The sequence below is a fragment of the Oenanthe melanoleuca genome, chromosome 1 (genome assembly GCF_029582105.1).
Source record: "Oenanthe melanoleuca isolate GR-GAL-2019-014 chromosome 1, OMel1.0, whole genome shotgun sequence".
Classification (NCBI taxonomy): Eukaryota; Metazoa; Chordata; class Aves; order Passeriformes; family Muscicapidae; genus Oenanthe; species Oenanthe melanoleuca.
This window is the reverse complement of record NC_079333.1, coordinates 66370162-66396980: the sequence shown is the minus strand read 5'-3', so window position 1 is coordinate 66396980 and position 26819 is coordinate 66370162. Positions and strand designations below refer to the sequence as shown.

The 26819-nt window shown below is 35.2% G+C and overlaps 1 protein-coding gene across 5 annotated transcripts in view; it reads left to right on the top strand.

Annotated features, from left to right (window-relative positions):
- Positions 1-26819, top strand: part of RBM26 (RNA binding motif protein 26) — a 50456-nt gene that overhangs the window by 17305 nt on the left and 6332 nt on the right. Inside the window, exons 7-20 of one of the 5 annotated variants that reach the window (XM_056486257.1) lie at positions 839-1078; positions 2615-2782; positions 3137-3277; positions 4295-4406; positions 5166-5325; positions 6627-6791; positions 10200-10331; positions 11437-11508; positions 14605-14733; positions 16868-16942; positions 17589-17759; positions 21533-21637; positions 23594-23803; positions 25386-25472. In XM_056486257.1, the coding sequence (XP_056342232.1) occupies positions 839-1078; positions 2615-2782; positions 3137-3277; positions 4295-4406; positions 5166-5325; positions 6627-6791; positions 10200-10331; positions 11437-11508; positions 14605-14733; positions 16868-16942; positions 17589-17759; positions 21533-21637; positions 23594-23803; positions 25386-25472 (1967 nt within the window). The remainder of the gene's footprint in view (positions 1-838; positions 1079-2614; positions 2783-3136; positions 3278-4294; positions 4407-5165; positions 5326-6626; positions 6792-10199; positions 10332-11436; positions 11509-14604; positions 14734-16867; positions 16943-17588; positions 17760-21532; positions 21638-23593; positions 23804-25385; positions 25473-26819) is intronic. The other 4 variants (XM_056486274.1, XM_056486265.1, XM_056486289.1 and 1 more) reach the window with 4 other exon arrangements.

The window sequence follows — 26819 nt, the reverse complement described above, 5'->3', positions numbered from 1 at the left end:
TCCACTGTTTCACCACCCTCATTATAATAATTTCTTATTCTTATATTGGCTTTGAATCTACCATGTTTTAGTTTGAAACTATGACCCCTGGTCCTATCACTTCAGGTCCCACCAAAAAGTTTGAAGTACTTAAAGGCTGCAGTGAGTACTTAAATTCACTGCTCAGAGCCTTCTTATCTCCCTTCCTCATAAAAGAGGTGCTTCAGGCTCCTGGTAATTTTTGTGGCCCTCCTCTGACCCACTTCTGTTTGACTTGTGTGTAAAATAAAAGAAGTGAATGCATATTCATTTTTATTTATATGTATTTAATATTTACAAATGCATACAAATGCATTGTTAAATGAAAATAACAAATTTTGCTCCCAAGTAATCACATTAAACTGTGCCAAATGTTTACAGTGCTTCCTGACATAATTGCCAAAGAGGAAAAAAATTATTGAATTTGCTCCTGTTGGAATTTTGTAATATTAATTCTAACTTTTAATAGGGGTTTCTCAATTCAAGCATCTGCACTTTTTGCTTAGAAACAAATTGATTTTGTTAATGTGATGACATCTAGATTGCATTTTTTGCTTTCAGAATTTGTTATAATTCAGTGCAGAATTAGTTCTTCAAGAACAATTCAACACCTTTATGCTAGCAAGTTTTTGCCATGTCCGTGTGTGTTGACTGTTAAGAATAAAGTTAAAGGGTCAATTTAATTTTCTTATCTAAGCTTCTGCTGGTATGTGGAGCTCTTAATTTATAAACTGCCACATTAAACATTGAATGTCTCGTATCTGCCCTGAATCTAGCGACAGCTATTGAATACTAACATCTGTTCTTTTTGATGTTTCAGAGAAGGGTTTCTGTATGAGAGGAGACATGTGCCCTTTTGATCATGGAAGCGATCCAGTAGTGGTAGAAGATGTGAATCTTCCTGGCATTCTGCCTTTTCCAGCACAACCCCCTGTTGTCGAAGGACCACCTCCTCCTGGACTTCCTCCCCCTCCACCAATTCTGAGTCCTCCTCCTGTTAACCTTAGACCTCCAGTACCACCACCAGGCCCCTTACCACCTAGCCTTCCACCTGTAACAGGTAATTAAATGAGAATAAATTCCATGTTTTAGTAGAAAAGTTTGGATCTTACTTGAATTGTACACAGTGCAAAAAGCTGTTTTGAAGAATCCCAGCTGTATTACATTATAGAAAGTTGAACTGAGCTCTGCTATGGCATACCTTATCTCAAAATCACTCTTTTTGATGATAATTGTTGCAGAGTTGGTTGTTGTAAAATCTTGCACGCTAAATGTGACTCTTTAGTATGGAATAATATTTTCATTGTATTTAAGCAGAAGCTTAACAAAATTTAATTCCTTCAGTATTATAGAGAAGTTTCCAAAATTGGCTATGGTTAAAGAAGGGAAAATCCTGGAAACAGCAGATCCTTATTGTTTCATTTTTATAAATAGAAATAATGTTAGTTCATGATCACATCAAATTTATACCTGAAAATATAATTTGGGACTAATTGTAAAACTAAACTTGTAAAGTAACTAAGAAAAATTCTCCGCTTTGTTTACTGTTTCACTGGAAAAGTGCTTCAGCTGAGGCACTAAAAGTTACATGAAAACTTAACATGCCAGACTGTCATTTATAAAGTGGCCAAAGTTTAGTGCTCAGTTGCCTTGTGTGGTTTAAAAGCTGTTACGTTAGTTTTATATGATTATTCCTTTCTCTCTCTTTTTATTAACTTAGGTGTCCCACTTGGTCAAATTATTCAAGAGTAATTTATATTTGATACTGCTTAGAAATTTCTTAAACTGTTTTAATTTTCTGTTGATGGTATATTTAAGAAAGATATGAATGAATGTATTCATTTCAGTTAATACAAAGTGTAGTCTCGTCTGGGTTGGTCAATTCCACCTTACATGCTATTTTCAAATCTGCTTCACAAGTTCAGATATATCACTTCATAGCTTCTTCCAAAATCTTCTCTTCTCAATGATTAAACTGAAGATTGGGCTTGACCGCATAGTTTTGAGGGTGTTATGTTACCTGTTGTGAAAAAAGTCAAACCAGTTGCTGCCCAGGTCCTGACAGGGAGCTATTTCAGAAAATTTATACAAAACACCACACCAACAAAACAAAAAACCCCTCAATTTTTAGAGTAGTTCCATTAGAGTTGAAGGTTTCTTCTTGGATATTTGGAAAAAATAATTTCAGTCAAATTAGTTATTGTTATCATTGACTATTTTTGTTATATTAAAAAATACTTTTTTATTTTAAAAATAATATATGTTTCTTTGATCAGCTTTTTTTGAGCTTTAAAATCCTTCTGTTAGTAAAGATGAATACTGGGCTAGCAGTTAAATTTTGCTTGTAGAGAGAATGTGTTTGGAGAAATGTTAAATGATTCAAATGCTTTTCTCTCTAATCCAAGTTCTGAGTCATTTGCTCTTGGGGGTGGTTTGTGAATTTATGGTACAGCATCAAGTCTGCAGATGTGCCTTCTCAGCCCCATTTTTCTTAAATAGCCTTAAAAGCATTTCAGATCAGTCTCCTTATGAGTGGATTCTAATGAAAGTTTAGTGGATAATAAATGAATGCAGTGTTTTCATTTGTTTTTGACAGGACCACCCCCTCCCCTTCCACCATTACAGCCTGCTGGCATGGATGCCCCCCCAAACTCAGCAACCAGCTCAGTTCCTACTGTTGTTACCACGGGTATTCATCACCAGCCGCCTCCTGCTCCACCCTCTCTTTTTACAGCAGGTGTAGTACTGAGGCTTTGCCCACAAGGTTTGCTAAATAGAATAACATTGATTCATATTATAGTGTACTTTATAGCGATTATAATGTCATAGTTTGGGAGAATAAGTTTGTATCATATAGACTGTGACAGTAAATTAACGTTCTTCTTTTCAGACCTAGTTCAAGATGGAAGTAAAATTTGCATATAAAGTGTGAATTTTGACTGGAGAGTAATACTTTCATTGTGTTTAAGCAGAGAACTTGGCACGATGGTTTTTTATGATAGTGGTTATACAACTCTTTTATTGCAACTCTATCTTGTAATTAAATTAAATATTGTATTTGAAACCTTAGGGGTTTTAACTGCAATTTATTTTAATTAGACAATTTCTTTGTTACCAGAAACGTATGACACAGATGGCTATAATCCAGAAGCTCCAAGTATAACAAATACTTCAAGACCCATGTATAGACATAGAGTACATGCCCAAAGACCAAATTTGATAGGACTCACATCAGGTGATATGGATCTACCACCCAGAGGTATGCTCTCAAAGCTATACTTAGTTTAGCTGATTATGTTATATTAATGCAGGTTGAGGAACTTTCCAGAGAATGCTGGAAAATACCACATTTTCCTAAAATCTTCTGGAATTAATAGATATTTAGTTGAATAGGGAATTATGTTTATAATTGCTTTATTTGTGCATTTTTACAGGTAAAATGAAATCTCTCGCTAGAGAATTACAGAGTTTACTCTTAGCTGTAGTAACTGGTCACTTTGTATATCTTTCATACAGAAAAATGTTAATGTTTCTGTAGTAGAATCTCAGGGTGATTTTTGCTGCAGAGAGGAGGGAGTCATTTTTATCTGGTAGCAGTTTTATGCATGAATAATCTTACCCTCGCAGTTCCTGTGGCCCTGAGAAGAAACAGCAGCACGCAAAATAAGAATGGAAAAGGGATAAAACCATTTTTAATGTGGTTTTAATTTGCATTTGTATGTATTTCTATTTAATCTTACTATGTTTCTGTTGGTGTATTTTCAGTGAGGAGTCCCCCAGTGTGATTCCTGTTCTTCAGCAAAAGTGACTCCTTTCCCAGTCCATCCATAAATCTTGCTCCTAGGTGTTAGTGTCCTGGAGTACTGTGCATTTCCTATCATGCCCATTTTTGTGTGTGCCATCTAATAGTAGAATGAAGGTGTTAGCTGGAGTGGTGTGAGCCTCAGAGTATTGCATGGGACATTGTGAATCATTGTGAATCAGAGTGCAGTCATCTTGAGGCAGATGCCTTCTCTCACACCTCTTTTGTTTTCTGTATGTGTGATGTTACTGTGACAAAATGAGTGCTATTAGCTCTTTTGATCTGTCACAACATCTGTTGATAGCTAAGAAGTCTGTGACCAAGGTTTGATTCAGTCAGAACAACAATCATAGTAATTTCAAAATAAAACAGTTGTGTTTTCAGTGCAAATTCAGTGTGAGCAGAGTACTTTCTTACAATCAAATGCACGGAAAATAAATTTTAAAAAATTAAAATCTTCTCATCTGTTTACAGAAAAACCTCCTAATAAAAGTAGTATGAGAATAGTGGTAGATGCTGAATCCAGGAAAAGAACAATTGGTGCAGGGGATGGTGGAGTTCCTACAAAGAAGACTTGGTTTGACAAGTGAGTGACTGTTAACGCAGTGTTTGCTTAAGAGTTTGAATTTCATGAACCTCTTTACTGTGATCTGAAACATATGTATACCTCTATAAATTGCTAGAAGTGAAACTGTGAGTACACTGATGGTACTGAAGTAAATCATACTATAGTGTGATCTGTATTTCAGTGTCTTCTATCAAAGGTAGTATACAGATAGATGAAGTTGCTTTGGATGATACTAAAGATCTGTTCTTTCTAAGTTGGTGTGATCTAAGAAACAGGGAAGGTGCAGTGTGGTTATTGTTAGAATGACTGATTTTAGTTGTGAAATGTGAATTTTATCACTGCTATTTTGATTTGAGTTACCAGGTATGTTACTGAGAAAAAAGCTGAGGGTGCAAGATTGGAAGTGATTTTAAGAGATTGCTGGGAGTGAGCAGGGCCTTGAAGTAATAGTTATGTGAAAAAGTAGCAGGGAAATTTAATGGAATAGCTAAGAAACAGTTTTCTGGAGAGAAGTAATGTGGAAGTCAGGAGTTACTGACATGAGCAAATGAATGTGAATTATCTCACAGATTTATGTGCTGGGGTATGCTGAGAATATCACTGGGGAAGATGGCAGGTACATGGGTGTGTGTCCTGTACTCTTCACTTTTCTACAATTTCATTATTTTTTAAGTCTGCAGATCTTTGTTTCTCATGCTTCTGTGTAAGCATATAGAATTTAACATTGTGTTTGCTAGTTTGCTATGGATTTCTGGCTTGATTTTTTATTTGTTGCAGGCAAAATTTTAACAGAACAAATAGTCCAGGTTTCCAGAAGAAAGTGCAGTTTGGAAATGAAAATACAAAACTTGAATTGAGAAAAGTTCCCCCAGAGCTTAACAACATCAGCAAACTCAATGAGCACTTCAGTAAGTTTGGAAACTTAGTCAACTTGCAGGTAAGAGTCAACAAGGAGAAAGCATTATGCTTTGATATAAAAGTAGTAGTAGTTGCAAAAAGCAGAAGGCCAGGTTTTTTTCATGGTTCCCTGAAACGCTTTATTATTTTCCTAACTTTTTTCTCTAAAAAGATCTCATTGTTTTTAATGATATTGCCATTGAAAAAGCAGAAATGACATGTTCTAGTTATCTTTTGAACAGATGTGTTCCTCACAGATAAGGCTTCTAAGAGACATTGTTTAAAATATTGAAAATTTTGGGTTTTTCTCACCCATTTTCTCAAGTTTGAATCTGCTCTAATAAGCGCTCTGAATATTCGGATATTGTAAATACAGAAAACCTGTAATTCTCATCCAATCCATAATTTCTTTCTAGTTCCATGGTAATGAGGGTTTGTCCCTTAAAATTACTTTGTGGCTTATTGGAGTCCCCCAATATGCACTTGAAGAGTGCAAGAGCTAGAGCCTGACGTAGGCTGCACTTGTAATGTCAGTATTTCATACCCAGCCTCTAAGCTGCTCTGTGTGACCTTTCACCGTGCTTCATCGTCAACGAGTTTCAGATGCTACCTTGCATTTTTCTAAACCCTTTCTTGCTTGCACTGAGGACTGGAATGAAGAGGTGTGACAGTATTTTTGTATGTGCTTATGTGGTACAAAATGCACCTTCTGTGCCTGTCTGAACACTGGAGGGATTTTAAATCTCTCTTAACTGCTATTAAATATTTCTTAAGCCTTTCTGTAGTTTACCTGAGAATATGGGTGTATTAGCAGGCACTATTATTCTTTAAGACAAGTAAAATATGAGTGTGTATGGAAACACAGATATATATGGACATGGCAAGCTATGCTCTTCTTGCAAAGAGTATAATCTTGGCTTTTGAAGCAAAATAATGTGTTAATGCTCCGAGGGGGGGAAATCAAAGTGCGCTTTGCTGTCTAGCTCTGATATTAGATAGGACATTTACTCTTTGATCCCTGCATTTTTTGTAGTAATTTTCTTTATTTTGCTGATGCTTCCTTTTTTTCTTTTAAACAGCTAGTCATATTTGCAAACAGGTTGACCGGGGGTTTTGCCTTAATTTGTTTGTTTGAGGTGTTTTAACTATTCTTAAAGTTTATTAGCATATACTCAAGGTTGATTTTGACACCAGATCTTTCAAATGGGCTCATTTATGTAATGACACATACTGGGTGTAAATTGCAAGCTTACAAGTCTAAAAGCTGATGATTTAATAATAATTTAGACACAATGAGAATCCTCTGTGTGGTAAGTTTTGTTTTTCTGTTTTAAATCTTAGGTTGCATATCAAGGTGATCCAGAAGGTGCCCTTATTCAGTTTGCCACACATGAGGAAGCAAAGAAAGCTATATCAAGTACAGAAGCAGTATTAAATAATCGTTTTATTAAAGTTTATTGGCATCGAGAAGGCAGTGCACCTCAAATCCAGACTACCGCACAGAAGGTAGAGGATCTAAGTCTGTTCTAGCATGTTATGTAAAATAGAATTTGCAAAACATTTTAAGAGAATGTTTTTATCAAGTAAGTTAAGTCCTTTTGAAATAGTGACTACTTAATGTAAGTAATTTGCAAATGTCACTCTTGAGTTGTAAATTTTTTGACCTCATATACAACATTCAGTAGTTTACTAACAAGATGGGACTGAAGGTATTTAAAGAAAGCCCTTCGGTGATTTCTAGTGTATTCCACTCTGTTATCATCTCAAACAAGATTTGGTGCAGCTCTCTGCTAAATAAGATCTATTTTGCTTTAATTAGTATAGGCTTTTTTTTTCTTCTGTTGAGCATAAGAAAGGCAGCAGTTATTTCTTTTCATGTAAGATGATCTCCATTTTCTTCCAAGAGGTTCTGGTTTTCCCTCTTCTGTATTTCCTTTCCTTTCCTGTTGAGCATGCATATTGTTGTACAAAGGAGCAGAAGAATTTGTTTTACACAGAGACAACTATGGGTATACACAGATATAAGGACTTGTAAACAACAGTTGAAGAGGAGAACTGCATTAGAGAGACTGACTTTCTAAGAAGGGTTCATGGACATTTTTAAGTAAGAAAGGTAGTTGCTGATCTCTATGAAATCCAGGGAGAGAATTGTCTGGGAATGGATTGGAGGTGTGTCACAAGAGGTCCAAACTGGACATGAAACATCTCTTTACTGAGAGAGCGGTCAGACTATGAAACAGGTTTTCTAGAAAAGTGGCTGATGGCCCCAAGCCTGTCAGTGTTAAAGAGGTATTTGGACAGTATCCTTAGCAAGGTGCTTTAACTTTTGGTCAATACTGAAGTGACCACGCAATTGGACTAGATGATTGTTGCAGGTCCCTTACAACTGAAATACTCTAATCTATTTTTTTATTGAGTTGTAGAGGAACACCTTTTGGAAGTTGTCATGTTCATTGCAGCATTGGCAACGTATAAAAAAAATAAAACTGCAGTTACTCTTGTGAAGGGAAGATTTATAACCTGTGTAAAGCCAAGTCAGACTTGTCAGCAGTACAGTAGTGGCTGTACTCAAGGAGGAGATGAACCTTGGGTTCTCCCTGGCTCTGTGAGTTACTGAGTAGAGTCTTCTCAGTTAGCGGCTGGTGTAGCAAGTCATTAAAAATGTTTGTGTATCCTGTTCTATTGGATTGCCATCAGTGTGGTGCAGCACATTCTGCGCTTCAAAAATACGAAACAGGCTCTGTAGAAGAAATGGTCACTTAATTATATATGCTGATGTAATACAGGAATAACTTGTTAGAGGATTCTTTCAGTTGCAGCTCTGAGTTGAGAATTCCTGCTTTTGGTGTATGTTGTCATCATTCAGAATCAGTGACCTGGTTTTCCATGGCAGTCCTGCTGTACAATCCTGCTGTCTCTTTCTTTCTAAGAAACACCCTGATTTTTGTCTTCAAAAATTCGGTTTTAATGACATCTGTCTCACTATCTTCCCTGTTATTATCCTTTCAGTTTTTTCAGTATCCTTAATACTTTTTCTAAAGTAGTGCTGCTCAAAATGGTGTTTATTTTCTAAGCTTGATTTTCATCTCAGCCACAAGAGGGCAGTGGAGTACATAATTTGCTTTCCTACATACATTCCCTCTTACGCGGAGGACAGCTTAGGCTATGCTGTCAGCTTATTTGCTGATTATGCTATTCAGAGTATTATTGAAATATTAACTCTGTATTTCCAAACAAACATTCAGTCTAGATATTCGTTATTTTTAGTAGTCCCATAATTTTTAGTGGCGTTAACAGCTTCCAATAATACCACCTTTAGCAAGTTAACTTTGCTGGTTTGCGTATTAATTCCCCTTAGTCCTGGGGACAGTACTAAATGTTCCTGCCTCACGAAGAACAACCACTTAGCACATGTCAGCAGACTGCATTTTGAAGTCTGTTATCAGTCACAGAAGGCACAGAGTAACAAGAAAGCTTCTAACAGGAAATAAAAATTTTAAGTGCAATGCTTCTGTTTTCTTCTATCTTCTACCCCAAGATACAACATTTAACAAATTGTTGAGTCAGTAAGGTGTTTTCTGTTCATAAGAGCATGAATATTTACTTCTCACTGAAATTTATATTTGGTATCATATCTATGAGTAGTATGGACACTTTATACTTCTTCATATACTATAAATATTTGTATTTTGTCAAGATTTGTTATGTTAATTAATTATGGGTTAATTAATTTCACCTGTGTTTGTAATGGCTTCCAACCAGATTTTGTCTGTGAGGCACCAAAGACAAGCTTTTGAGTTTTCTTCAGTATAAAGTCAGTTGACTTTTAAATTGTCCCTTCAGTAGTATCTAGTCCTGCAATTTCTTAGCTATTGCTATTTTATCAGCAGGATTGCATTAGAAAATTTCCAAGAGCGATGGAAGTACTTAGGTAAAGATACTGGTAGTCAACTACAATAAATCATCAAATAAAAGGCTTCTGCCAGGAAGCAAAAAATAATATGCTCTCCACATCTGAGGTAGATAAAACAGGAAGTTGTGGGCGTAAAAGGCAGCACAAAGAGATTTAGGTTAAATATTAAAAAAAAACATTTTCTAATGCCAAAGCTTACTGAAGCACTTTTATCTAGAGAGGTGACAGGACCTGTTTCATTGGAAAGCTGTAAGAACAAAATAGATAGATACTGTCAGTAGTGGCATAACTGACTTTGCCCTACAGTGGAGATATGGATTAGGTGACCTTCTGAGAGCTATAAATATGACAATAAGCTTGCTTGGAAGCATATTTTTCGATCTTAACTGTTGAATGTTTTTGTCAAAGGAAAAAAAAGGAAAGGTGTTAGCTGTCAGGGTATATCCATGGTAGATTCAAAGATTATCTGCTCTCTTTTCTTTTTCTTCAGTCCCAACTGCATGTTTCTATATATTTTTTTTCTGTTTTGTCCAAGTTAACCACATAGGAGATGAAAAGTGATATATCCCTGTAAAAAGTGAGAGTCTTTGTGACACAGGTTTACATTCTTTTTTCATAACTAAATGGTTGATGGTCAAAGAGTTGTGAGAGGAATCAGAAGTCTTCTTTATTACATTTTATTTTGTTCTAACAGGTAAAATTTAAGTTAGACTGAGTAAATGTAATTAATAGAAATAAATCATAGTTGTTTGGTCACTTCTGTAAGCTGCAAGTGCAAAATGGGTGTTATTGCCAGTCGTGCTACACAGATATTCAGTGTAACATAATAAATCTCTTGAAGTGGTTGTTTAGCCGATCAGGTGAAAAAGCCATTGAATGGTAGAAGGGAAGAAGTGTAAACATAAATTCCATTGTAATTTCATTGTGTTCTAACTGAATGACGTGTATAGCAGCCTTTTAATCTTATGCTGTGCTTTTTGGGGTCTGGGGTGGTGGTGCAGGTGATCCAGCCTTTAGTGCAGCAGCCCACTTTGCCTGTAGTGAAGCAGTCGGTGAAGGAGCGGCTCGGCCCAGTACCTGCGAGTAATATTGAACCTGCAGAAGCACAGGGTGCCAACACAGAAGTTGCTCAGGTTTGTATTGTAGTGAGCATTTCAGTTGCCTGTTCTTTCTGAAATGGGTTCTGTAGTGTCTGAATGTACCCGATACTTCTGTAGTTCACGTTCACATTTACTGCTTCAAAGTGCATCTGCTTACATTGTTAGTGATGTTTTCCTGTTAAAGTTTTCTTCAGTGCAATGATATTTGGCTTTTTTTACCTGAGCATGGTACTTAATTTTTTAGTATTGTAGCTTTTTGCATAGTTTAAAAAGAAAAACTTAAAGGCTCTCAGACTGTTTCAGGATTGTTGTGTTATATTGCTGGTGTCAGATTTTAAAATAAAATGAGTCTCTAGCCAAAGAACTAAAAGCTGATTTTTTTGAATGTGTTTATATGTTATTTGTTGAACACCTAAAACCATTAGAGAATGAAGCTCTGTGTCTAAAAGAATTTTCAGAATTTGTGCATCACCTCTAATAAAAGGAAGAATGCAACCACAGTATCAATGTGAATAATGACAGAATGTTACTTGCATTAGAAGTAGTCTTTAATATTTTATTATATTTGCAATATTTCATTATTAGCATTTTGCCAACACTTTGGATCCGTTCTGGAGATCAGCACAAATCAGAACACATTTGTAGTTTAAATTCAAACAATTTTCTGCATTTGATGCACATGTAATCTGCAAATAGCAGATTACAGAACGTGAGAACTGTAGTGTATTTAAAAGGGCCTGTGCAGATAATCCTCTGCCAGCTAACATGTTTTGGAGTTCTTGCTAAAAATACGTAGGATAATCTTTGATTCCAAATTTGGCTTCATATTTGTCTTATCCAGTAACAGATTGTTGGGGGTTGTTTTGTTGTTTTTTTTTTTTTTTTTTTTTTTTTTTTTGTTTGTTTGTTTTGTTTTGTTTTGTTTTTTTTGTTTATTTGTTTGGTTTTTTTGGTTTGGGGTTTTTTTTTTTTTTTTACACAGACATATATTAACTGAAAATCAAATATGTAAAATTAATTTTATCAACTGTTTGAATATGTTTCTTGTATTGTTGCCTAAAAGTCTGTGGTTTTATTAAATATTTTTTCTAAATTGCTAATGCTTGTATTGTACTATTATTTTGCTTTGTTTTCTCAGAATGTGACTAAATTATCTGTGAAGGATAGACTGGGTTTTGTGTCAAAGCCAGTTACTCCAACAACTGAAAAGGTAAGAAAATGTCTCTTATTCTCGTCTCTCATATTTATTTTCAGTAGAATTAATTTTTTTATGAATCCTCTTGTGTCAATGTTATTTCATAAGTATGAATAAAATAATTTGTGAAGATTAGTTTTAGGAGGCATGATAAATCAAAACTCAGCAGATGGCTAAATGATTATAAGAAGGACAAAAGCTGCTATTTCGTGGATTTTGTTTAATCTGTCAGGTTCCTTTTATTCAGTCGTAAAAAGAACTTGATATGTTCGATAATCCTGAGTTGTGTAGACGTATACAAAAATAAATTTTAAAAATAAATAAATTTTGTCATTACATATGGCATTATAGGAAGCCTTTCTTTAAAAATGTTTCTGGACTTCTGTGCCCCTTAAAAGGTCATTTACCTTTTTATTTGGTTTTACATTTGCAGTACTTGTGAAAAGATAAAGGTGGAAATTAATCAGTATAGAAAGGACAAAGAGAGGTAGGGTGGGAAAGGTAGATCTGAATTGTGGTTATGAGCTGTGTTTTTTGGCCAGTGGTTCCAGTTTTCAGAATACAAAGTGGTTGATGTGTTTACTATAGTAGCAGTTTGTAATGCATGTTTCCAGATCTGTTTAGCACTTCAAGGGACAGGCTTCCCCTAATGTTTTTAACATTAATTTGAGAAAACTTGTAGTAGAAAGACAGCAAGTTTTACCATGTAACAGGGTTCCTCTGTCTAGATATGTATATTTTCTATTGGGAGTTAGCTTGACCTGAAATAAATGAAGCATACCCTGTATTTCCCCACACACATTCCCTCCCACCCCTTTTCCGTTGGGCAGTTGATGGATTAAGTGGCATCCAACAGGTAAAATTCACTCCAGAGATACTTAGCATAGAAAGGTAACAATACTTGAAGTTGATAATATTAGTTGTAATATTAGAGAATTTGTCTTTAATTCATTTCAAGCTGAGCAGTCTCTCTTCATGCATTGATCAAGGCTTCTTACTTGTATTTTATTGTTACTTTGATTAGTTTCATTCTTGGTACTCTAAATTAGTTGCAGATAAATACCTTGCTGTGTATTCCTGAACTACATTTTACATACATAATACATGCTTTCTTCAGAAACAGGAAGTGTGCTTCAGCTTGGCTCTTGAATGGAAATACTTTTTTTCCTCATTGTGTAAGAGCTGAATTATCCTGAAACACTTTTTTACAAAGAATATATTTTATGCTAGAATGTTTTTCTCCTCTGTTGTCTTATAGTACAGATGTGATTTTGCTGAATAGCTGGGCTGTTCACTGGGAACAGCTGTTTCCTTTTGACATTGTTTGTAGTATTCTGAAACTTGATTTGACTTATTTCTACCTACTGCTGCCTCTTTACAAGGAAATACCTTGCTTAGTTTGCAATCATTATATTCTATAGCCATTAGAAATAAAATTATTGACATCCATCAAAAAACAGAGGTGTCGTGTCCTAGATAGTTTTTTGCACCTGATGGAGTGCACCGTTTGGCAAGAACTTTGCAATGAGAAAGGAAGTAGCTAATCCTCCCAAAGAGCAGGAGGAAAAGGTGATAAAAAAGTAATTGTGAGACTTTGTAAGATCTGTATAGGGGCTGAAAAATTGCTAGACTTGTGAAGAGATTCATGCTATTCACCCTGTTCCTTCTTTTGAATAGTATTAAGTGATTTAGAAGACCTTAGTGTTGCTTTTGACTTGTCTGTATTGGTGCTGTGACATCTCTCCTTACATCTCCTACATAAAAGAGATGAGGAGGTGTGGTTCACAGTTCACGGTGAAAGGAATGTGTCAATATTTTTGTCTTTGCTTGATCCTCTGTTTGTTTGTCTTGTAGCCTGTCCTAAATGTACTGTGTAATAGAAACTGTATGACTGGGATATGCATACTTTAATGTTCTTTAATACATTTAGAAAAGTCTTTCATCTTTGTAATGGTCTGCTTAGAGCATTTTGTACCACCTTTTATAATACCCTATAATGTGTGTTGGTTTCTTTTTGCTGTTGTTTTCTATGCACTGTGTACTCTTGAAAACACTTTACTGTGGGAAGCAGTAATATAAATACCACACTGAAGTACAAGGGGTTTATATGAACTGTTCCCGTTGTAAATTCTTCTAATCTCTTGGCCTTTTCTGTCTTGGTTTCTTGTCTATCTCTTTTATTTTCTTCCTGTTGGTGGGCATTTTGTCTATTTTATGGAGTGCATGATGACCAATAGAATCTGCATGCATATTTTAATTTTCCATACAGAAAGTATTTTTAAACTCCTTTAAATCATACCAATTGCATAATTTCTTCTATTCGCTAACAAGGTGGACAAGATCATTCCTATATTATCTCTAGGACTTTGCTGTGGATTTTTCAGTATTGGCATGCCCAAAAAACTCTTTAAGGAACATGCTAAGAAAACAGAATAGTTCAAATCTTCTGGTATTGTGGAGATGTGCATAGTATGTTTTAGAAAGATTGTAAAGCAGTCATCAGTGTTCTTAGTCATGGAGAAATTTCATACCTCATTACAAATGTAGGAAAGAGAACAGAGATACATAGGAGTCTCTTCCTTTGCTGTATAATGTTGAAGACTTCGTTGTACTTTAGTTACTTCTTGCTAATTGTGCAACTTCTGCTTTGCACCAGCTGCATATGAAAAGAAACTGTTGTCTCTACGTTGGATCTTAGTCTCTAAAATTATGTTGAACTTTTGCTTGGAAAATTCATACAGCCATGAAATACTGTATTTTAGACTTCAAAACACAAAAACAACAGTTACTCTTGCAAAAATCTCAGTCTTCTGTTTCCTTAGTTATGCTCAAATACGTAGATATTTATGTATTTGAAACCTGGAAGTACATATCAAATCTCTGGAGAGGATTTATAAGCTGATGTTGATAGCTTACATATCTGATGTTGTGCTGCCTCTTCAGAAATTATTTAACTTCAACAACTCATAATATAATTGCTACACCAAATTTTTATATTCCATATCATCAAAGGAGACAAGAAAAGACACTGATATATTTTTAAGCACTCATGCGGGTTTTTTAAAAGATTGAAATTCACTGGCAAAAAAATAAAATGATTTCCTCCTATAGGTTTTATCTACTTCTACTGGCTTGACAAAAACTGTGTACAACCCTGCTGCTTTGAAGGCAGCACAGAAATCTTTGCCTGTTGTTTCCACTTCCGTGCTAGACTCTAATGAAGCACAGAAGAAAAAACAGGTAAATTAAATATGCTTCTTTTTAAAATGGACCTAGGTTGGGAACTTGTGACCTAGAGATAGAGCACTATGTATATTCATCTCAAGAACATAGATGAAACTTGTTGCAAGATTAAATTCACTATAATGTTTTATTTTCCCACCCCACATATTACCAGAAAATTCAGCATTGTTTTGTTATTTTTCAGTGTATGTTCAGGCAGTGTAAGCAGGTTTAAAACTGTAGAAATTCAAAATGTGAAACACTTTTTCCTGGAATCAGAATCTACACGTTGAGGTATGAATTGTCTGTTGTGAGTGAAAGGGAGTATAGTATAGTCACTGTTTTTCTCTCTTAAATATTCTGGAACTGGCCTCTGTTTTCAGTGTATTTTGTACATGTGACCAAAATTGTTTCTTCAAGAGAACTGAGAATTTTATGACTCTGCATTTTGTTGTTTCCAAGCTATAGTTCTTCTGCAGCCACTTTTATTTTGACATAGTGCTAGGCTTTCTCTTTTTTATTTATGTTAGAAAGGAAATGCACCAAAAATGTATTTGGCCTTAATAGGTCACTCAGTTACAGTTTAGCTTGCTTGGAATTTTCATGAGGGCACAGCAAAACTTCTTTAGGTTTATTCTTACCATTTAGAGAAACTAAATACAGGACATTGTGTGCCTTACTGTTTTTTAACCACAGATTACGAATACAGTACTAAGTTACATCCAAATGTAAGTATTGCAATCAGTATAATATTAAACATCGATTTTGGTCAAATACTGCTAAATTTCTGAAATTTATGTCTAATGAACTAGCAGTTTGTAGCTGCACATGAGTTTTGCCATTGGTCCAGAATTTAAAGAAAGCAGTTCTGAGTTTGAAATTTCATTTCATCTTTGTCCCTTAACATGTTTTTAGAATTAGAGTCTTTACTTTTCAAGTTAAGATGTTAAGTACCTCTAAAATGGCAAAAAACTTGTAATAACATTGCTGACTCATCATAACAGCTGTAGAGGTTTTTTTGAGAGAGAACACTGAAGTTATGCCAAAGTGATTGGCTCTTTATTAATGTGATCTTGTGCTCCTTCCTGCCTTCAGAGATTTCTGTTACAATATACTAGCACTTGCAGAAAAACATGATTTTGTGGGACTACCTTCTTTTCCTCCTGTCTCCCTAACTTTTTTTCACATTCATCCCCTTATCTGACCTTCCCTTTCCCTGCAGAAAAATGATTGCACATTGTATTGAAAAACTAACATTTCATACAGCAGAATTTGTCAGTATTTGGGAAGACACACAGAAACTTGACTGCTATTTCTTTTTCTATGGCTGTTGTGCATTTACAGTCTTGTATAAGATATTCCACTTGTAGTTGATCGCAGCTGATCATCTTCTGCCTCTCCTCTACTATTCCATTAAATACATTGATATCAAAGCTCTTAAGGGTTTTCTGCTGTCTAAGACTTTTATATTCTGTATTGAGAACAAGAAGGAACAGCTTTCTTACAAGCACCATTAGTAGGCGCTGAGCACAGCAGGGGTGGCATCTCCTCCAGCTTCTCATTCAGAGTGAAACACTGTCACTTACTGATCAGTTTCAGTTCATTTCAATTTGCCCATTGCCTGGTCAAGTTCTGTTGTTGGCAGATGGAGTAGCTGTACTTGTCATTTCCCAGTTAGAGTGCTCAGACACAAAAGAGGTACTTTTCTTTGGGTGACACTTCAAGTTTAGAAAATAGTGTGTTTTCCTTTTAACTTGTAACAGTTCTGGAGACTGTGTTTTAATTGATGAACTTGATTTACAGTTGCTTTCAAGATAATTGTGCTCGCACACTTAAACACTTGCATGCTATACTTCTTGAGATAGTGTAATGTGTTGCCTTCCAGCTTTCAGTGGAGCTGTGTAAGGTGTTACTTTATATGTGAGCAGTAATAAAGTCTTCCCAGCACAGATCTAACTAAAAAAGATCTTTGTTTAATTTGGTGATGGACTGTGTTCCAAAACAGTTGGAAATAACAGTACCTTGCATTTCCTGTTACTAATTTTTTCTCTGTTATTGTAAGTTACTGCTGTGTAGTTGCCAGGTATAGTATATTATTCGGGCATTATGCTTCAAAGTCTAGAAACTTTCTGTAATCTTTTTATGCTTCTAGGAAGCATTGCGACTTCAACAAGATGTGAGGAAAAAGAAGCAAGAAATCTTGGAGAAGCACATTGAAACACAGAAGGTAAAATATTAGCATTAAAGACAGTCACCAATTTAGTTATAAAATCTCAGTTCAGTGTAAAATATTTCAGAATTTTTAAGAATGAACCAAAAAATGCCCTATAAAATAAGCATTCTCTTAGAGTGGCAACATCATAATATTTTATATTTTTTTTTATATAGTTTTAATCTAACTTGTCCTGTTGGTTCACTTAAAAAAAGCATTACAAACTTATTTAGTTTATGTCCAATTTTAATTGATTTTGCCTAATTTGGGAGCAACATGCATATATTTGGAAGAAGGGAAAGCCAAAGTCTGTTTGACAAGAGCAGGAGGGAATGATGTAGAAAATTATGCATGACTGCACTTAGGCTTAGGAAGAGAAAGAAAGCCAAAATGTCATTTAAGTTGAATAAAATTTTGAAAGTGTGTTAAGCAAATCTGTCCAAATAAATTAGAAATATCCTATGCTCATGAGGAAACAAAGCAGAGATTTGGGCAAAGATTTTAATATAATACAATGTGTTAGAAGTCCTATGTGTTGATTTGTAGGTCACAGCAAAAGAAATGCAGTATTTGTTTTTTCCATTAGTTATAATGACCGCTGAAAAACAGAGTAGTAGTAGTAGTTGCTTAGTAAAAAGGCTTTTTTTTCTGAACTGGACAGATGCTGATTTCAAAGCTGGAGAAGAATAAAGCCATGAAGTCAGAAGACAAAGCAGAAATCATGAAAACACTGGAAATTTTGACTAATAGCATTACCAAGTTAAAGGATGAATTAAAAGGTGTATCACCAGGAGGAGGAACTCCTTTAAAAAGCATGAAAACTAAAACTCAGGTACTCAAGTTTTGATCAACTTTTTCATAGATGAATTCACTGTTTCAGGAGAATACAAGTAAGTAGTCACATCAACAGTATTTAAAATCCGAACTGGTTTAGTTTTTAAGTCCTTTTTGGAGTGAGATTCGTTTTGCCTTCTTATCAAAGCAACATGTTAATTTTAAAACCATGCTGTTGTCTAAAAGCTGTATCTGCTGTTAAATATACACAGATACTGCATCGTATAAAAGATCAAAAAAAAAACCAAATCAAAAGTCTTACGATTCTTTCTTTTACTTTGTCCAATGCTTTGTTATAGTCTATTGCTTTCTTAAGTTTTTAATAGAAATTATGGAAATAGTATTTCTTATGCAAAAAGATTATAGTTAGGCTGCACAATATCTTCTGGTCAGGCTTAATATAGAAAACAAACTGTACGGGTACGTAATTTCCCATGATTTTTTGTGTCACAGAAATTTGTCAATATATTAATCTTCTAAAACAACCTTATTGAAACTGGTCGGTTTTCCTTTGATCTAGGTGTCCATATTTGGATTTTACGTGTGAGAAGGGCTTTTTCCTCTGCTCCGTTCTTGTTGATCCATAGCTACTGCCAGTTTCCCAGCTGCTTAAAGATGCAATTATATTACCTTTTTAAAATGCAGTATTTTGCTTTTTATACAAGTATTTGTTCCTAAATCGATCACTTCCTTGAAAAGAAATACTGAAATTATCTCAATATACTCAACCATAGCTTCTTATATAGTGTATCAGGAAAAACTTGAAGCAACATTTATTTATCCTGAAAATGGGCTTAGACTGCTAGAGTGGTCAGACAATAGAATAGGTTGCTGAGAGAGGTGTTGGAGTCACCATCCCTGTGGTGTTTAAGGTGCTTCAGGTGTCTGCATCAGGTGCTGGGTGATACGGTTTTGGGGTTGCAGTGGTAGTGCTGGGTTGATGGGTGGACTTGATGATCTTAAAGGTCTCTTCCAACCCTGATGAGTCTATGGTTCTTGCTCCAGGCCTTTCCAGTCTCAGGATATGGGATTGATGAAAGCAAGTCTTTCCAGTATGGACTAAGGAGTAGGAAGTATTGAGTACCTCCGCTGTTCTCATGTCCTTTGTTGCCAAGTCCTCTTTAGTGTCCAACAGTCAGACCACATTTTTCACAGCATAGTGTTCCTCTTGCTGCTGATTGATATGTTGAAGCCCTTCTTTTTTGTCACCCCCTTGCCAGATTCAAAGCCCTTGGTGGACTTCAGCTTTCCCACCCAATACCTGTATGCTCAAGGCAATTGCGCTGTGTTCCTTTCGTGCTCCACCTCTTGTATACCTTGGGTTTGAATATAAGTTTTTCTAGAATCATCATGTTCATCCAGGCAAACATCATGCCAACTTTATTTCCTGCATCTTCTTGTACTTGGAGGATGCAATTCTTGGAAATCATCTTGCTTTTCAGCAATTACCCAGACCCATAGTATTTAATAGGAGGCTTTTGCCAGCTGTCTAAAGGAGGCCTCATCTGCTTTTACATGACTAGATAGTGTGAAGTACACACACACTGCAGTATCACCTGCGTAGGTCTGCCATCGGACCTGGCTCAGACTTCCAGGTGGCTCATCATCTGTCCTCAGGCAGAGCTCTGTGTGTTTATATTGCATTCTCTAATGAAGAGCAACTCCTACTCCTTGCCATCCTGCCTCGTCCTTCCTTAAAAGACTGTCCACTGTACCACTCCATTGTCTGTTTTTCTGTGGTATTTCTGTAGTCCTAGGGAGATTGTAGCCGTGTAACTGCACACAGACATCCACAAGTCTTTTGTATTAGTTTATAGGCTCTCTAGAGAGGCACTGATCTCCCAGAAAAGGAAGGAGATCTTGCCCCTGTGATGCTGTTATTTAGGCCCTCTCTTATTTATATGATTGGTAAGTTTATGTTTGAGATAGTTCTTCAACCCAGTTTTGTTTATCTGGAGATCTCTTCTGCCCACATCACCCTTTGCTTGGTAACCTGGTCCACCACTTCCTTGTGTGATAGTTGTTTATACTAAGAAAAAGTGAAGCAATATGAAGTTTTTGAGCTGCTTTTCCATTTCCTTTGTAACATGGAAAATGAAGATTTTAAGTAAACCTACTTCATAGTGGACAAAGTATCTATTATCTGTGTGCAGTTTTGTTAACATTTGAAACAGCAAAAACTGTTGCTGAAACAGCACCTGAAACAGCTCCATCTGATCTACATCTGCTTTTGTGGAACTGAGGATTTTAAAGAGCCTTTGGTTGAAATTTACAACTTTGACAGTTATCTGAAAGACTTTGATCTTGGTTCTCTTGCATTTTTTAAGTGTTTAAGAACTGGACAGCTTTGAAGAAGACCCTGAATATATGGAAGATGAGGCCCACATGACTGTGCCATTATCATTACCTATTTTTGCTTCTTCTAGTTCATTCAGATTACAACAGGCTTATCCCCCTTACGTGAGAAACCTTTGCTGCCTCCTGGTGTGTCCTGAAGGAGATATTGTCTTCTTCAGACTTGACACAGCTCTGTAACAGAGAAGTCTTCATTAAGATTACTAATAATAAACCTTGAAAGTCTTCATTACACCAGTGTATCACTGGCTGCTCTGTGAGTGCTAACTGCTGGTCATCATTAAACTTCAGAAATGCTTCTTTGTCGTGTCAGTGATGTATTGCAACACAGTGGGATTTGAGAGAAACACTCGTATTCCAATTTTGAAAATTTGGAAAACCATTATACAGGAGATAATGGATTTTTTTCATCTGGTTGCAGTAGATAATCAGAAAATGGGGCTGAATAAACTTGAGGTTGAAGCTGCCAGTGGAATATTCCATTTTTTTTTCTTTTAAATATTCCGGGGGGAAAAAATAAAATCACCTTTCTTTATCAGTGGTGGTAGTTGGTTTTTAACTGTCAGAAGCACAAAACTTTCATCTCTTGACATCCAGCCTTTGCAAACATTCCATGCTGTTGTTTTTAATCAACATGTGTAAACTTAATGAGTTTCACAGTCCTTCATAACTTTTTTTATAGTTAGCTTTCATTTGTGATATCACTGAAATGTTTGGGTTCTGCTTCTTCCATGAAAAAAAAGAAGACAGAATAGTTTCACTTTGGATTGGAACTTCAAATTAAGTTTTCATGTTCACATAAATCTTTCCCTGCACCTTAGTGGTTGCAGTGAACGTGTCCTAATTGGGGTTCAGAGATACCTTTCTGTTTCATGTGTGTTTTCTGAACTTTAATAATTTCTCTAAGGTACTGTGTCCTGGAAGGTAACTGAGTGCATCAGAGACCAGTCTTCTGTTAGGAAAGGTCTTGTTACTTCCTGTATTTTTTCACTGTGGTCTGAACAGAACTACCATTTGTGCTTTAGTATTATGACACTGTAATAAACATAGACACTTTTTCTCAGTACTGATCATAGATTCTGTATTAATTCATCGATTTACTGCCTTTTTTTGTTGTTGTTCATCTTATGGCCATAACTATATAATCTTGAATTTTTATTGTATCTATCTTTAGAAAAAAATGCATTACGCCTGGCTTTGCTTGGTAGTCTAAAATGTTTGGCATACAAAGCTTAAATGAAAGTTTTACTTATTAGCCACAAAGGCTCCTAAGCTTGTGCTTGTTTTGTTTTTGAAGGTGGAAACCCAGTGTAATAAGCAGTATACCTGCAAAATTACTGCTTTTTATTGAACAATTGTTTCTTTAGTAGAGAATGTGAACTGTGGAACTAATAATTTACCATAACAATTTCTTAGATGCAGAAGGAGTTACTAGATACTGAACTGGATTTATACAAGAAGATGCAAGCTGGGGAAGAAGTTACTGAATTAAGACGAAAATATACAGAACTGCAGCTGGAAGTATGTTTTTGACTTCTTTTGTAGCAATTAGCTTTTAATCAAGTATTTTCCTTTATGTTGATTAGCGTGCATATCGTATCATGAACTATTTTTATCCAGAGTGCAGTATTAAGTTGCGTGTAGATGAAGACATTTATCAGTAATATTTAAAAAAACCACTTTCTCTACTGTAGTGGAATTCAGAAATAGTATTGTTTTTAATTGCAATTGCTAATCTGTTTAAATTCTGTAACTATTTAGATGACATGATGTTTTTTAAATTTGTGGTAGTAGTGCTTTCTTGACAATGTGGAATGTTTTTAAATTGTTGCCTGAAGGTTGTTTTGTCTTTGACACAGAAAAGTTAAGAAACACTGCTTAATCTTTTGTTCTTAAGTGTTAGCATCCTTTTAATAGATTTATCAAAAAGCCTGAGGTGCCAAGTAATAATACTATAGTGTTGGTTTCAAGAGGAGAACAAAAGCAGATACAGTGTTTCAAGAAGTATTCAATGTGTAGAAACACAGCTTTTTCTTCAAGTACTTGCTTTGAAAAAAAATTGAGATGGTTGCACAAAATTCTTCATATGTGTGTCTAATTGAGAAATTATGAATGCTGTGGGTGTTTTTCTGTTATATTGCACTTTCTTGCCTATATGATTGTGTAATAGATGCCTGAATCACTTGATAATCTTACCTCTTTTTACTGTTAAGCAGGTTGTGGTGTCGCTTAAATCACACTTAATGAAGTTTGGTCATGTCTTATGTATTACTGCATAGGAATACAGTGCACGTATGTGTGGTGAAGTTGCACTTTAAAACTTGTTATGCAGCTTTGGTAATTGTGAAAATAATTTTGCTAATAATCCAACTTAGTTGAAAAGAGATGACACAAAAGATTATGTTACTGAGTTTTCTGAGGGTGAGTAATATTGGATAAATGTACTGAAAGCTTGTTTATAATTTCTGTATCTCAGAAAGTATGTGAATTGAATGACATGTAAAATAGGAAAAATAGGTGTACATTCAAGATAAAGTTACATTATAGCTGAGTGCACTCATTCTACCTACTCCATCTCCCATTAAGTCTGTTTGTATTTTGAGTTAAATAGAAAAGAACTCTTTCAGGCAGTAATATTTAAATGAGTTTTCTGAAGCCTTTAGCAAATACCACCAGAAGGAGCTGGAGAAAAACAGGATCATCAGTGATGCACGCTTACATGTTTCAGGGAACAGCATGAAATATATCCCTTGTACAGATTACAAGAGGGGTATGGTTTTCCCCACCCCTTTGATGTTTGTTTGATTCTTCAGTATTCTTAAAAATTATTTTAAAAACTTTTATTCACACATTGTGCTTGAGACTTTGACTCCCACAATATTTAATGTGTTCTTTCTTTGATTGATAACCTGTTTTTCTGTTCCAGGTGGCCCTGACTTTACTGAAGGAAAATCCTAATAGTTAGAGCTTGTTTCGTGGGTCAGCATGCCCCAAATTACTAATTTAAACATTTTAAGATGTTTAAAAAAACCCAAACAAAGAACGAAACTAAAAAAACTGAAATGTCTCAATATTCTGTTTATAAAAAACTAAAAAGCAAACTAGATACTATTGTAAAATTATCTGAATAATTTAATGAATAAAGCCATAAGAAAATGATCTCCTCCTGGGTGGTATCACAGTGATTTTTCCTGTGAGGAGTCAATCTTCACAGATAAGGGCTCTTTTGATACCTGATTCTTGTTTCCTATTTCCATCCCATTATTGGTCTGGTAATAATTAACCTTTAGTTAATTAGCATTTGAATGTTATTTAAATGTTCACCTTCTGTTGTTTTTAAGACCTGCTAGCTGCTCTTTCTGGGGTTTTCTTGGGGCTGTGTTTTTAGGAGACTTCAGAATATGTGTTTGTTAATTCTATCTAAATATGTAGCTGGTGAATTTTAATCTCTCGATCCGTTACATGTACATATCTTAGGCTGCCAAGCGAGGGATTCTCTCTTCGGTTCGCGGTAGAGGAGTTCACGCGAGAGGCCGGGGCGCATCGCGCAGCAGAGGCAGGGGAATACGGGGCCGGGGCCGAGGCAGAGGCGTTCCTGTGCACGCCGTGGTGGATCATCGGCCCAGGGCGCTGGAAATCTCCGCCTTCACCGAAAGTGACAGAGAGGATCTTCTGCCTCATTTTGCGGTATGGCGCACCTGCACTTCTTTTTTCCCTTTCCTTCCATTGAATGGCTTGTTTTATCCTGATTCTGGAAATATTATGTAGGAATGAATCTTTTTTTTTTTTTTTTTTACAATTTAAAATGGTTTGTAATATTTTTTGCTCAGGGCATATGTAATGTTTTTTACAATTTTTTAGGTACGGAATGATAAAATAACTTAAGGGTTGGTGAGAACAAAGATTGATTTTATTGCCAGACTTTCAGTACCTGAAGCCTGTTAGTCTTCGTTGAAGTATCTTAAAAAATACTTCATGAAAATTCTCTTCAAACATTTTCAGTGCTTTTGCCCAACTCTCTGAATTTTTGAGTCACAGTGAAAATTGTGCAATTATCTGTAGATATTCCAAACATTTCTGTTTAATCATGTACTTAAGCTTAAGAAGTCAAATCTTTTTCTACTTATTTTTTCTGTTTTCAGTCTAAAAATGATAAATTGACATATATAATTTTTAGCAAATTTTTCTTTGCAACTATAATAGCGAAGAATCAACATGAATTTATAAAAACACTTATTCTCCATTTAAAGAAAGAATATAATAAAAAAAAATTTGCTTAATTTCTGGAATAATTGCTAAGAATATAATGTGAATCTCCAGGTGTGCCATCCTCCCCTTTTTTTGTTTGGGGTTTTTTCCCCAACATTTAATTGCAGTGGTTCTCTGATGGGACAAGTCCAGGAGCCAGTTAGTCCACTAAATTTTACTCCAGTTAGTGTACTTAATATTTCCTGTCAGGCAGTCATATAAGAAGATTTAAAAAAAAAAATCAAACAATGACCTGTTTATCTTTTTATAGGAAACTTACTGTCTTTAACAAGCCAAAATAATAATCAAAAAGCAACTTAGTAACATGAACAAATACAATTCCATTCACAGTGTTAATAGGATAACACTGAGAAAAAAATTAATCATTGGATTTTGCAGGTTGCAAGTTTGGTGTTTTAAGCTTGCTTCAAATTCCATTAGAAATGCTCTGAACTGTATTTCTGTTTCTGTGATACAATACCACAACCCTTTTACATCAGCAGTTCAGTCCACCTGCACAGATGGGGCTTTTTGTTGGTCTTTGCAGCTTACAGTGATGGCAGCAACAAAGGTAGCATCACCATCTCGGCCATTACAGGAATAGATAGGTCATCTTATTAAGATGCTGAAATACAGTTAAATTTTCAAACTTTTTCTATAGCTCCTGACTCCCAAGAAATATTTCTGTGGAAGAGTTTCATAATAGGCTAATGCAGTAATTTCAACATCCCTTATTTCTAATCAGAAGAGAAATACTGAAGCAGAGTAGCCTATTTCTATCATAGTTTTACCTCATATCTATAGGAGTTGGGAAATCCAGAGATGAGAGCACTTTGGTATTCTAGAAGTGCAAGTACAAGTAACTGTATTCTTCACTAGAACAGGTACTCTGGCATTAAGACTGTGAAATATACACTGTTACAATTTTCTACTTTTTTTGGAGGGCATTGATTTAAGACTGCATTTTTAGAGGTGGGAGAACTATTTTACTAAACTTTTCTTTTTGTTTATTTATCAAAAGCAATATGGTGAAATTGAAGATTGCCAGATAGATGACTCTTCTCTCCATGCGGTGATTACTTTTAAAACAAGAGCAGAAGCTGAAGCTGTGAGTACAATCTTTCTTGGAAATACACTGCAGCATTCAATACTTTCTGTTTTGTCACACTTCTGTATTTGATTAAGTGTAATACTGCTAGCTGTTTTTAAACAATTGACACAAAAGTTTAAATTAAACAAAAATGTCAGAACTGTATATTACTGAAATATTTACAAAATTAAGTTTATAGTAAAGTGAAGTATAGGATGTAAGGGAAATTAAGAGAAACACTTAGGATGTCTTGGATGACTTAGATGTCTTGCTTTATTTTCATTTAATTGCCAGGTTTTTTTCACCTGAAGACTTTGTGCCTTCATAGTCTATCTGAACTTTCACTGACATCGTGCAGAGTCAACCTTTATATTTACTTTGGGATCAGTTTGGTTTACCTTTATCTGAAAACCCATGGTAGTGTAAATGGGATTTGATCTGTTTCTTTTTTTCCCGTTTTAGTGTATTTTTTAGAAGTCTGTGAAATTACAGAAGCATAGAATTACAGAAGTAACTTTTAGAAACCAAAATCCAGAGTTGACTTACGTTATGATTCAGTCTCGTTACATATGGATTGTTAGACCTTAGTACATTTGGCTCAGCAGGACTCCTGCTTTACTTGGTCCGTGGTATAGGCATATAATACAGGTATATTATGTGATCCTGAACAAATTAATGAATATCATTTTCCTGCAAATTATTTTTTTTCTTTAAAATCCTTGCGTCACTGTTGGGATGGAGTATTCCTGAAAGTAGTGGGGGCTATAGAAAGAATGGATTTATATTTGCAGTATGTTTGTATGGAAAGATTTCATTTTATGTTTATATTTTGCACAGATATTATCTTGTGGAGTTTACCTGAACACAGTTTTCATACCTGGCCAGACTATTCTCTTTTGTCTTGAGATGCCAGTGAGGTGATTGATAGAAATAACTTCAATTTACAATGCAGATTAACTGCTGGGGACAGTAGTTTTCAACACTTAAAGTATAATTTATAGTTAGATATTTTGGTATGCATGTGCCAAAGATGTTTTACAAAGCACAGAATTTATTTTGTTTTGTTTGTGAAACTCAGATGTAGTAATGTTGAGCACTAACTGTATGGAGATAGTGGTTTTTTTTCTGTAAAGAAGGAGGTACAATTAATGGTACATGGTGTATACTGACTGATATGGGAAAAACAGTATGGTATGGCTGTATGGAAGGAACACAGTTCAACAGTGAACAGAAGTTCTGTTCGAAGCGAAAAGCTTCTGTAATTGGTATATTCATAAATTAATTGAATTAAAGTTGGGATTTTAGTTTTGGTGCTTCCTGGTAGTGGGTACTTCCTTTTGCAGTTTCATATTCTTCAACATTGTA